The following is a 13,646-nucleotide window of genomic DNA, read 5'->3' on the forward strand; positions in this document are numbered from 1 at the left end:
TTTAGTGGCCAGAGAAGGTCTGAGGTCATAAACCTGTGAAAGAAGCACACGTGAAGGCCGTGAGTGCAGTTTGTAATAAATGACAGTTTATTATAAAGATTACAATCTGTTGCGTTGCAGAGCTCATCAGTTGTCATCGTGTGCTCTTCGGTTGTTAGAAAAGGGAAGAAAAAACTACAAGTACACGCACACCACTCACTCCAGAAGAAACTACAAACATACTGTAAAAAGAGGAAGCTAGAAAGGAGGAGAGGGGGGGGACCATAAAACCATAAACTTATAAGCAGGTGGAGATTTAAGAGGAGGGGGAGGAGGGTTTCACACGCAGGTTAGAAAGCCAGGATTCTCAGCCAATCAGCAGGAAGCTGTGGATTATTTTCCAGTTTTCCATTTTGGCTCATTCTTTCAGATTTATCCTGCTTCTATTGATCAATTATCACTTTATCACACAGATTTGGAAGAATCTGGAAGTTTTTAAGTTATCGCTTCAACGTTTATCTGCAGCACCCCCTGCTGGGTGGCCTCTGGTTTCTACAGTTCTCTAACCCTAAGCAAAAGAAATTCTGTTCTCAACCAACTTTTAACCAACAAATATGTGAAGTGAACATTTATAAATGATGGCTTTCTATTCCCTTCTGTTTTTGGACTGTAAAATCTCTAAATAAAAACTTCTCATTTTTTTAAACACAAAAAGTAAAAATCTGAACTCTCGAGTTTCCTTACTCTGCCGTGGGCGTGAAAGTTACTGAACTTTGTGTATTTTCTGACACTTCATGGACATGAACGTTGGTAAAAGAGGCATGACCATCCCCAGCTACCGAACATCGAGGAACATAAATAATAAATATTAGAGGTTTAAACCACGGCTGAGGAGCTATGGTTTGATTTATATCCTCATTTTTCTCTTAGAGGAATTATTAAAAATCTTTTCATCACAGACTTGATTATAACAGTCAAATATAAATGACATTGTTTTGATAGGTTTACAGCTCATATTTAACCCTTGAGTGACCAAGTAGTGCCAAGTGCAAAAGTTATGTGAGTGTCTATAAACCTTTGTCTGGTACTGTATATTAAAAAAATTAACTTGCAGGTATTTTTTAGAGAAATAAACGATCTGAGCTCGTATCAAATAGCACAAAAATCACGAGGCAGCTTTTTTGTGGTTTTCCAATTGACTTATTATCTTTGTAGATGGCCGGAATACGCAAACACAAACTGTAGAACCAAAAATGACCAAAAGTACTTGGACAGGGTTTTATCTTGTAGACTGAATAACACTGTAATCCAGCTCACTTCAGATGTATTTAAAGTTACTGAATGGGATGGTTTATGAGCCCCGCTCTTTATTTACATGTGATTTGAGGATATTTTTCATTATAAAACTGCTATACCAATATGAGTGTCAATAAATGGTATTAGTGAGAATTTGTTTGTGAGATTTAACAGACGCGTCTTTATTTATTGCCTAAGTAAATACATCAATGATATTGTGTCGGTAAATGACTGATGTTGATTTACTGTAAAAGTCATAGAAATGATAAAACACTATTTGTATAATTACTGGCTTAATTATGGATAATTAATTATGTTCACACTGTGCGGTCTCAGTCTTTGTTCGGGGACGTCTTAAAACCATTAAAACACACACAAAATTTTTTTCACATTTTTTCTTAAAAGAGTCCAAATTTAAACAGTTAGTGCAAAGTGGGATTCTGTAACTGAAATGTAAGCACACATTACATCTTTGAGGCCGCAGGGACTGTGATTGGCTCTCGATAGCATCACTTCCTCATACACGTTTCTGACTTTCCATCTGCTTTCAGTCACTTCATGGAAGAAACTCCACCACCAAAACACTAGCTGGTGGTTAAGTAGAGTGATGCGGGGCGCATCACACGAGTATATAAATGTTGTGAATGTCGTCAGCGACCTACGTACTCAGTTGCAGGCTGTGCATGGATTCAATGACTGAGGCCTCACAGGGTTAACTGAAAAAAAAATGACTGGAGCTGTTGTAATGACATTAATATATTCAACGGTTTAATGAGGTGGTTCTGAAGCCATGATGACACGAAATGACACAAAGCTGTGTTGAATAAGTAGAATAAAAGCTGATGCTCGTACGGCAACCTTTACGTAAACGTCTACTTGGATCTATTTTGTTGTTAATAACCAACAAAAAAAAGAAAGTTTGAAAAACAATAGTCTCACTGGGTGAGTAGAAGAATTGGTGCCACCTGCTGTTTAGCCCTACTTACATTTGATTGGCTCAAATAAGACAGAACTGATTAAATGTTGTCATTTCTGATTGGCTGAGAAGTCCTACGATGGGCGACTGACCTCATGTCAGGTGTAACAGAGCACAGGCGGGGACCTGAGGTCGCTGATCTGCTTCTAACCTGCTTCACTGACTCATTCTGCGCATGACTCTGTACAGTAGACTATCAGTAGTCCATTATAATATATACTACACATGTACAGAATACCTGACTCAAGTGATATTCTCTCAGTGTAAGCAGCCACACTGCAGGACTCTGAGCTGCAGATTAAACATTCAAAGACACTTTTGGTCCAGACCGGTTTGGCTGATCGATAAAACCAAAGGAAGCAATAATGATGACCCGAACTGAGTTTTTGTAGCTTTCCACACAGACGATCCACCGATTCTCTTTTTATTTTGTTTTAGTTTAAAGCATTTCTGCAGAGCATCTTTCTCTGCTCAGTCTGCGCACAATAAGTACAACATCAATTGAGAGAAGCAAGAAAAGAATCAGGTGCTAGCCATTTTCTTTTCTCTGCCACTTCTGTTTTTTGTTTTGTTGGTCACATTTTTTCCAGTGTTATTTCAGACTAGAGTCATTACAGTCTAGTCTGGATAACCAGAAACAGAAAGTATAGGCCTGATTTCCAGGATGTCTGTCGCAAGAGGAAGAATTACAAGAAGCCAGACTTTGGTCATCTGATTTCCCATCAGATGTGTAGCTTTATTTAAGTAGAACTGAAGGTTAAGATTGGATGAACCCAACGCAAAAATATCCTGAACTTAAGCAGAATTTTATTTTATAGTGTATTCAATTCAATTCAGTTCTATTCAGTTTTATTTATATAGCATTAAATCACAACAACAGTCACCTCAATAATGTAAGGTAATAGTACTGGTGAGTGTTTCTGTGGACAAAAGACACTGTTAATTTATTGTATATTTAAATGTACGCACGTTTGATTTCTTCATTGAAAAAAATGAAACCTGGTTTAATTGAAACTTGCACTGTTTCCAGATTGAGCTCAGTGTAGCTGCTTACAAGCTCTGAATATCTCATTAGATTAAAGATTTCATAGACTACAGCCTACCAAAATATTACTTTTTTAAATAAACTTTGTCTACTTTGTATTTTACACTATAGCTACATTTTATTCTACCATAATATATATTATACAGACCATATAGTCTACTGTAATGTGCTGTAAATAGTCTGTACATTCTATATTATTTTGTCCATAAAAGCATGTCAACATCAACTTGTAGAATTTTGGAAATCATGACTGCAGCTCGGCAGGTTGTTTGGGAACTGGACTTGGAAGGAAACGAGACAGAAGCAGTCGATCTGCTGCGGGAACAGGCACTGAAACTTTGATTGTGCTTTAGAGGGCGGCAAACGGAGGGATTCATTCTTTTTTAAACCAAATTCAAATATTCAGAAAAGAAGGGGGCGATGTGACTTTAAGAAAATGTCTGAAATAAAATTCTATTCAAGTCTCCGGTACGTAAAGAACGCTGGTTTATAGGTTGGAGGAATCCAGTTTCCTGCTGTTAATGTGCAAATGTAGAAAGACAGTGAAATAAAAAGGAGGCTGTTTGAGTTGTACTCAGGACTGCTCTGTTTTAGTTTTCTGAATACAACACTACACTGTGTAAATAAGCTAGAACGTGGACTTTTACCTTGTGACGGAGCTAGGCTAACAGTTTCCTCCTGCTTTCCTCATGCTTTGTGCTAAGTTAGGATAAACACAAAGCTCTGAATAAGTCTGTTTTCTCAGGGCAAGAGGTCAAAGTGATGGATTATAATAATATCATTATTAGTGCTGTAGTAAAATATGAAACCTTTACTTATTTTGTTGTCATCTGTCTGATGTTGTGATGTTTAATGTGTGTATATAAACACATAATGAGGTAAACATGAGTAGAAGTAATCCCTGTGAGCCGAACACTTGGCCTTCAGAGTACACCTCACAAGCACTGGATGCCGCCCCTCGGCAGGCTTCCAGAAGTTAGCCAATAAGAGCAAAGTAGGCTGTCAAGGAAAGAGCCTGAAGATAAATTGGCTTGTTTCAGACAGGGTGAACTGAGGGCCTGTATAAAGACAGGAATGTTACTATGAAGATTAATTGAACTTTGACCTGTACAAAGCTACTCTGATCTAGCGCCAGTATAAAAATATAAAGGTCCCCTTTAACGGTGCATTCACAACAAACGTGAAGCAGAGTTTTCACACGGTACGGATACGATCAGTCTGTTTAATAATACAGGCAAATCCACATTTGCTCGCATGAGAACCCATCAGCGGTGATCCTCTGCTGATACCAGTGAGATCAGAAATGAGGGAGGAGCTTATCGGCGCTGGTTGAGAACAGCTGGAGCTGAAAGGTTCGACTTTGCTTTTAGACAAAGAGAAAAAAAAAGGAGCGAGCTCAGAGGAAACAGAGTGTAAACTGTGAGGATGCGTTTCTGGAACTTGTTTCCAGCTTCGTCTTTATCCCGCTGGCTGCTCGGTGAATATTCACAGGTCTCCAGTGTGGCTGATTCCACGCGAGGTGAAACTTTGCTTCACATTTGGCGTGAATGACACATCAGGATAAAGTGCGCCAGCCGGTTTCCATAAACTCTAACTTAGTTAGCTTCCTGTAATTTTGGACAGTATCTCCAACTACATGAATTCTTTCAGCTTGTTTGTGATTAGATTCCACAGCAGGCAGATAAATTACTTATTTACATTTATTAGCAGCATATAAACATGTAGTTAATATTTAATGCGGATGTAGTGTGTCATATATGTCCAGAGGTTTGTTCCAACTCAAATTGAGCTTTTGAGGAGCAACTACAACTGCAAGCAGAAGATTTTCTGTTATTTCTGGTGACGTGATGGCAAAAATTACAATCCTGACTATTTTGATCAGTCGTGATCATAATTTGATTTAAACTCGATTACTTTGGAAACATCATGGATTTACTGAGTATTTAAACCCAAAATGTTTCAGAAATTTTTGGTTCATTTGAGTCTCCCTTCCTGTTATCTGAGATTACATTTTGAGTGACAGCTTTACAGATCAACATTTCTTTTTGTTTGTTTGATTAAATTGAATCCATCCAAATGGTGAAATATATCTTTATAAGAGTCCTGGTAAATTTCCTTTAGGGGAAGGCGCTAAATCTCCAGAAAAGCCATATCTTACACTACTTATAATATCGTTCCCTGTTGCCTATCCATCTAGTGGCGCTAATACTTTATTACAAGTTTATATACTGCTGGTAAGTGTACATATACATTCAATTTAATTAATTGCAAGAGAGTGATATAGAGTCTGCAGCTGTGTTGGATACTGAAACTGCACAAAAATCCTTCACCTCTGCACTTTAACTGTGACTTAACATGAAAACGTTTCACGGTGAAAAATTAAATAAGATGAAGTAGAATTAAAATGAATGGATGTTAAGTCTTACAGGGGAACTCTGATGTAAACTCTGTGGTCAGGAGGAAACTCCACGTATGGCAGGGATGAAAAATCCCCAGTATGGCAGGGAGGAAACTCCATTTATGGCCTGTTCCTGAAAGTCGTTCTTTGATTAAATTTCGGTGGGCTAATTAATAGATATCAGGGTGAGGAAGATAAAGAGGGGAAGGAGGAAAGTATTTTCTGTACAGATGGCTTTAAACAAATAGCACCATGTACAGTAAGCCCTCAATAAGCAGGTTAGAAACCAGAGAGGTTTACAGTTGGAGCTCTGCTGCAGCTCTCCCTGAAACACATAGCACATCAGCACAAAGTCACACTCATTGACAAATCATTATGAATTCCAAAAACATCATCGAGATGACCTTGAAATTCAACTCATTGTCAAATCATAAGGAACTCAAAATCATTTTCCGGACTATTATAAACTCATCACCACCACATTATTGTTACTTGTTATTCATAAATTCTAAATGATCAGCTTTAAGATAGTATGAACTCAAAAATTAACACAAACTCGTCATGAGGGATTATTTGGGAAAACAAAAGTTAAGTCACAAGAAAAGGACGGACAAATATCCTCAGCTATAATCTCCCGGTGTTACAGTAGAGACTCCCAGTAGCTTGCCAGTCATCCAGCTCCGCTAGCAAAGGTCCAGCTAAACTCGTCTGGGGAAGCAGAACGGCACGAGGACACGACCCGTCTCGGTGTGTTTGTAGTTGGATTGTCACATCAGCTCTTTGATCACCATTAGAGGCTGGCAGCAGAGCTGTTTGTAATGGTCCAGACCCGAATTCAGGTAATGCTTTCATAGCTGATGTTTCCAGATGTTTGAGTGTTTACTGTCCATCAAAAACTGTAACAACAAGCAACTGTTTGAATTTAAGCTGCAGCTTATAGTCTTCAAGAATCGTAATACACCATAAATTTTATCAACAGTTACTGAGTAGTTACCTTTGGTTACCTTTGGATTTAAAAAAAATAATGGCCACTCAAATCTCTCGTAGCTTAAGAGCAGAGTCGTGTTGATAAGATTTTTCAGTTCCTTTCATTGTTCTGCCTTTCTAAGATGCACTGACTATTATTTTTCATTTTTAAATCCTGGCTGTACAGAAGCAGCTGTTTCATAAGTTACATCACGGTCAGGGAAACTTTGATGGATTTTGTTCCCAGTTTGTTCACATTGTGGGACTTACTGGTACATTTTAATTCGAAGTATAGTAAGATTTAGTGGCTTGTAGTGAAATTGTATGCTGGAGAAGATTCTGCTTTTATAGGTAATGTTATCCCAGCAATTGGAAAGACTAGCAAACATGCTATCAGAGAACACTGACAAATCTGTCACAGTGTAAAACCGAGTGAGTCCAGCTGACAAGATTTAGTCAGTTCATTTGGTTGTTTCAATAGTTCAGCGACCAGTTTTCACATGTCTGCACATGTCTGTCATCGATATTTTCTATTAGTGTCTTCTGACATTTTATAATTCCCAGTTAAATGACTGAGTGTCCATGTCTGGGAATGTTAAATGTTTTAGTGTTTTTTGTTGGGGTTTTTTTTTACTAAAAAAACTGTTTTGGACTAATACTGAGGTGGCGTATTTGAAAAAAATAATTCTCTGATCTTTAATATTCTGGCAAGCATGGACTTATTTTCAACCCCAAATGAATTCCTACAGCTGAACCTCATGATTTTCCTCATGACCACCTTTGTTGGCATCAGATTGTTAATTCGTCTCTTAATCATTCATCACTGTACATAAATAAAAAAGGATTCAATTTCTCATTTAAAATATTAGCCTATAGTTCATTTGACTTAAAACTTTTGGTATAATCAAGAACATTGAGTTAACACAATGTTCAAGATTATTAAAAACATGCCATGCACATTTAATTTCATGTTAATTTTGTTTAAAATGAATCTACGCAACCATAAGTCAGTCATAACTCAGTGTGAAGTGATTGGTTTGGTTGGGAGTTTTTATGGGGCATGCAGACATTAACAGGCAAACGAAACATCAGAGGTCTGCAGCTGCCACCAGTCCTTATGTTGCTGATCAAAGAGCTGATAAACCAGAAAACTTCTGGTCTAAGGTCTAAATATTCAGTCACTGCTAAGATTATTCAATTCAAAGAGATGGCCTACTGTCTGACCAGAGGTCAGGGGGTCTGAGGTTACAGTTTAGGATATCTAAGAGGTGAGTGGTCAGAGGTGAGGGGTCAAGTGGAACCATCCAGCAGCTGTCGGAGTGCCCTCTCAATGTTGATCCGGTGTCCCAGCCTGGTGACTCCCAGCTCCACGTAGTCCTCTTTGGTGAGGGCAGGGAGATGGGAGCCTTCAATCTCGTGGTCCTGGAAGCGCTGGCGGTGTTCGGCCAGACCCACGCTCTCCAGCCAGTCACCCACATCGTATTTATTCCACAAGTTGAGGGGCCGCTGCCTCCATGGTCGTAGGGACAACAAGGGCCCGCTGAGGACCGGGGAGGGGCAGGGCGAGGCATGGGGTGAAGGGGAAGGGGAACGGGATCTGGTTCGTGCACTGGCGCTTCGCATCACAAACCGAACCTCCTTTGGTTCTGAGGGGAGGCTGAGACTGGAGGACTTAAGGATGGTTAGACCGCGACCTGAGCTCAGATCTGGCCTTTCAGAGCAGGGGGCGGTAGTGGAGGGGAGTCCCACTGACCTATCAGAGGGTGAGGGAGAAGGAGAAGGGCTCCGGCGAGTGACAGGGTAGCGACTTCCAGGTCGGACTGTATAGGAGGCGCCATATCCTCTCTGGGAGATGGTGTGAAGTTCACCGAGACTGGAGAACAACCTGCAACACAGCAAATAGAATGTTTAGTTATGAGTTAAACACAGTGTAAATGATCCTTTGTTAAGCCTTATAATCATTAGTTACAGCTTCCTGTCAAGTATTGTATTCTTATGTGAAAGTTGTGGCAGATAAATTGTACATTATTCTTTTCAAATTTTGAAACAGTTGTTGAAGAGAACACCCTGCATTTTGACTGTCTAGATAAGAACCTTTAGTTCTGCAGGACCTTGGAAAACTACTTCAGGCTTCTTTCTGTTGAAAAACTGGGGCTAAAGCTGGGCAAGCAATTTCATATCTTTGCTAATACTGATCATGTTGTACAGTCATGAAAATTAATGTGTAGCATTGTTTCACTGGAAGTTAAACCGTCAGATCACACCGATAAACCATTTTAACATAACTTGGTTAGGTTGTTTACATTTCTGTACAGAATATATGAAGATGGCTGTGTTTCTTGTGCTACCCACAAGAAACACAGAGATTAGGGTAAGATAAAATGTCCAATTGATGCCTTGTCAAAGGCCAACATCCTATCATGTTTCGTGGAGTACCTCAAGGCTCTGGTCTAGGTCCTTTTTATTTTGCTAAGTACCTTAGAGTTATGTCTTAAGCTAGGCTATCTCCTTCTTCTTAGTATGTAATCTGTCTTAGATCAAAGTACATTAAAATACTGTTCAAAGTACTCCTTAGTGTCTGTCTGTCTCTGTCCTAGCCCCACTCTTAGTTTTGGTGTATATTAGGTTTAGTCCTAGCTCCTCTTCTATTTTTGTGATTTGAAAATGATAACAGAAGCTATTCCCCCCAAAAACTTCCTGTACAACTTCAAGATATAAACAAATACAAGGCTTGACAGGGCTGTTGTGCTCTGTTACGTTGCTGAGCACTAAAAAGATTATTCCTTTCAGGTGATGTGGTTATCAAAGATTTCCCTACTTTAGTTCAAAAGACAGATGGGAGAGTAATTTGAGATATTTAGTAGTTAGTCAAGGGTGGTGCATGTTAGTCAGCTGTTAGCTGATGAAAGCCATCTCTTGGTAATAACAAGAAATGTTTACCAGAGATTAAAACCTACGATTTACTCTCCCCACTGTCCACACATCTGGAACAATACAAATAACAGACTGTTACAAAACATCTACTCAAGCAAACACACTGCATGACTGCCAGATCAACAGCACACCACACCAGTATTTACAATATTTGATGTACCTGGCACCTCCTACTGGTGACCTTCGACCTGGATCGAGGGGGCTTGGCTCCTCCCCCAGAGAGTGGCTATCTTTGTTGAGCAGCTGTAGCCGATTGGCTAGATCCAGTCCAGACCCCGCTCTGCCGCTTAGCTCTAGTGCAGAAGCTGACCGGCTTGTTAGATCCACAGCTGAGCCGGATCCCTGGCCTCCCAAGGCTGCTGGACGCCCCCCCCCTTCCTCCGGACTGAGGCCCCGTCGATCTTGATCCCCACCCCCCCACAACTTAGACCTCCTTTGAAACAAATAGCGTGGCTGTCGGCCTCCGCCACTGGTGGGAGAGGAGCAAAGTGGGGAGGAGGGGGAGGATGATGATGCAGCAGATGGGAGGAGCTCACTGTCTGACGACTGCTTTAATAGGGGGTCCCGGAGTGCAGAACGTCCTCGACCGATAGGTGAACGAAGGCGAGGCTTCAAACCTGATGGGGAAACGGCGGCGGATGAAGGAGATGGGTGAGTAGCAGGTGGGGAAGATGGGGAAGATGGAGCAGGAGGAGAAGCCAGGGTGATGGAGGGTGGGAGGGAGCTTGGGGAAGACGAGCTGTCATGAAGCCTTTCATCACCTCCTTCCTCCTCATCTCCTCGTCTACCCAAAGATTCAGGACCACTCTCTCCTCCCCCTCCCTCTCCACCTCGTCGTGGCAACAAGGTGAGAGAGGATGGGGGAGGAGCAGCAGGAGGGCTTGTAAAGCCAGGAGGGGGAGTCACCAGACCAATTCTACGCAGCTCCTCCCTAGTTTCCTCATCGCTGGATGATAACAAGGCAGGTGGGAGTGTCACTGTGTAAGCCCCTCCCTCCTCCTCTGAACTGCCCACTGTGAGGCTTCTACGTCTATCAATCAGAGGAGAATGAGCCTCATTGGCCAGTGGTGGCAAAGGGGAGGGTCTCCAGCGCTCAGGGGAGGGTGCGGCAGGTGATGTCACTCCTCCCTCTGTTTCTGGGCGCTCAACTTGTCCATCTGGGAAAAGGGGTGGGGTTATGCGTTTATGCCTTAACTCAGGACTCGTTTGGGGAGTGGTGCGTTTGGTCCGCTGCTCAGGGCTTGTCTGAGGAGTGGTGCGCTTGGATCGTGGCTCAGGACTGCTTTGTGGGGTGGTGATGGGCGTTCGCTTGTGTCTGCCCTCAGGACTGGCAGCCGGGGTGGGGATGGGTGTGGTGGAGGCAGAAGCGTGTTTAGTTCGAGGCTCAGGGCTCGGTGTGCGGGCGGTGAGCGCTCGTTCTCTTGCAGCAAGTGCCAGGGCGAGTGGAGAGGACGGGTCTGAAGACAAACAACACAAGTGAGAATAAAAATCCATCCAGACAAAAACTTGAATTCCAAGGTTCAGTATATTGTCAAGGTCTAGGATCTTACCTAGGTTGTGTTTTGTTTTGCAATATCTCTTAATATTCTATCTTATGTTTTCTGAAGTCGCTAGCTCTGTCCCGGGTCCTGTTATATTCTGTAAAGTGACTCAAGGTTTTCTTTTGAGTTGCCTTCTACTATGCACAGTACACAAAGGCCCTGTCTGTTGTCCTCAGTCTTAATGCCTTTACTTTGTCTGGCCATTTCATGTTTTGTTGAGAGCCTCAACACTGCGTTCTAGGTTGTGTTTTATTTTGTAAAGTGTTCTTCTACTACGTGGAGAACATTAAGATCTTGTCTGATACCTTCTTCAGCCTTAACACTTTTTCTGGCCTAGGTTGTTCCCCACTAGTGTTTTGCGGAATACCTCCTTAGTTTTAAAATCTCTATTTTTTATTTATTTGCTTTACCGGTACCGCAAGGTTTTACCTGTATACCCCTTTTGATCTGTCAAGCACTTCAAGGCTCTACTATTCTTTTCTATTCTAAGCTTGAATTGAATAAAACTAGCTTTTCCAGAGGTGATTATTGTTATTAACCCATACAAAATGTGGCAGCCTGATTCTCATTGAGAACATTCATTAACTCTGTGCTGTCAGACAGACCTAGAGGTTTCCCTGTCAGCGGGTGGAGGAAGGTATGAGGCGTCGGTGAAGGTGACAGGACCGGAGCTGGAGGGGGAAGCTCGCCGAGGTCATCCATCGAGTGGCTCTGCGTCAGAAGAGGCGGTGCCTGATTTTCTGACCCCGCTCCCTCCACTGACAAGAAGAGAGACGACCGGCGACCCTGAACTCGAGCGCGCTCTGAAAGAACCTGCTGCTGGTACAGCTCAGCCCTGCTGGGGCTGCTGGGTCCACCTCCTTCTTTGGATGAATCGTGATCTTTGATCCCAAGACCTGGAAAATGTAAATATTAGGAGTCTATTTTTCTTTTGTTTTGGTGTCTCAGCCCAATTTTATTTTAAATATATTTAAAAAATAAGCAAACACGAGTCATGGTTCTCTGAACAACATATCCAATCATGCACTTAGGATTGAGACAAACATGCCACAGACATCAGACAGAAAAATGCTAACCCTGCTCTTCAACAGGAAGTTGTTTCAGTAATGGTGACTTCCTCCTCTGGGGTTTGGTAGGCGGAGCCTGTTGTCCCACATTAGCATAGGGGTTTTCTATTGCTCTTCCCCGACGCCGCGACAGAGGTGAGTGGCCAAGGGCGGGGCTAGTGCTGTGCAGAGACAGCGTAGATGTGTGTGTCGCGGTGTGAAGCGTGTGTGTGGCGGTGTGTGTGGCGGTGTGAAGTGTGTGAGTAGCAGGGGCACCGTGAGCATCAGGCTGCAGTGGTGGCGGCGTGTCCTGCAGGATGATCATGGACCTTGCTTTCCTCTGCCGCTCGGCGTGGGTGTGGCTCCTCGTTGGTGAATCTGAAAGCTCCTGAAGCCTTGGCTCTGCCCCTGGCTTGAAACTAGAGCGGGTCAGTCCATCTCCTCGTGCTGGAGGAGGAGGAGGGAGAAAAGAGGGAGGAGGGCCAGAGTCGAGTATGAAGAGCGAGGAGGTAGAGGATGCAGAGGGTGGAGGAGGCGGTGCTGTCTGAGGAGGAGGAGGGATGAAGCTGTCTGTCAGCGAAGAGCTCCGTGGAAACCGACTTTCATTGATCAGAGCTGTGATTCTGTCGTCGTCCGGTGTGCCTGTTGTGGTAACAATGAGATGTCAAAATAAATCGACCACACCGATTGGTCTTACGAAGAGATCTTATGTCTGCATTGGATCAATGAATTAAAGTTCTTGGTATAAAGTTATCTGTGGTGTTAGCTAGCTTGAACCCAGTCTGCCTATTACAGCAGCACTATGATGATTTGGCTTTCTTCTTGGGTCATAAAATGGGAAGCCAATGATGCCTCGACTTTCCTATTTCCGGTACTCTTATGCTCAGCCAGTGACATATTTTACAAAATGTGAGCCTATGAGATAGTTTGGTGCAGTGCCACATTTCTCACCAAAACTCTTGGTTCTAGACATCCCTCTGGGTAAAGGCATGGTGCTCTTCTCTGGAGCTGAAGGGGGCACCAGACCCTGACGCTCAAACAGCGACTACAGACACAAACAACACAAAGATTTTGTCAAAAATCTAAGAATTAAGATATTTATTTGCTTTTCTATGCTAACAACTATGTACTTTTTACATATGAAGTCAGTACTGCCATGAAGTAAATAAACCCAGTTTATTTTCCTGGGCAACCAGGGTAAATGTTCAAACAAAGGTGGTTATTGGCTCAATAAATCAACCCAGGGTTTCTCAGTCAGCTGCTTATACTCTTAAATAAATGTGTTGCTTAAATGCTTAAATACTTGGTACTTTTAAGAAAAGTAACAACCCCAACGAGTAAGTATTCTTATGGTGTCTGTGATCTCAACCACATCCTTTAAAGTACAGGTGTTTTCCCCTTTCTCAGCAAAAGTGTTCAAATCAGTCTTCGGATAGAAATACTTATTAGTCACAATGTTTTTCTT

General features: G+C 42.2%; 1 protein-coding gene across 6 annotated transcripts in view; it reads right to left on the reverse strand.

Moving 5' to 3' along the window:
* Positions 1-64: 64 nt before the first annotated feature.
* shank3b (SH3 and multiple ankyrin repeat domains 3b) overlaps positions 65-13,646 on the reverse strand; it is a 59,195-nt gene continuing 45,613 nt past the window's right edge. For all 6 annotated transcript variants that reach the window (XM_084909701.1, XM_084909699.1, XM_084909703.1 and 3 more), the window contains 5 exons: positions 13,133-13,226; positions 12,212-12,823; positions 11,741-12,031; positions 9,755-11,051; positions 65-8,545 (listed from right to left, as the gene is read on the reverse strand). In XM_084909701.1, the coding sequence (XP_084765827.1) occupies positions 7,951-8,545; positions 9,755-11,051; positions 11,741-12,031; positions 12,212-12,823; positions 13,133-13,226 (2,889 nt within the window). In that variant the 3' untranslated portion in view covers positions 65-7,950. The remainder of the gene's footprint in view (positions 8,546-9,754; positions 11,052-11,740; positions 12,032-12,211; positions 12,824-13,132; positions 13,227-13,646) is intronic.

Source organism: Perissodus microlepis, chromosome 17 (assembly GCF_051167445.1).
Source record: "Perissodus microlepis isolate ML-2025 ecotype Zambia chromosome 17, ASM5116744v1, whole genome shotgun sequence".
Lineage (NCBI taxonomy): Eukaryota > Metazoa > Chordata > Actinopteri > Cichliformes > Cichlidae > Perissodus > Perissodus microlepis.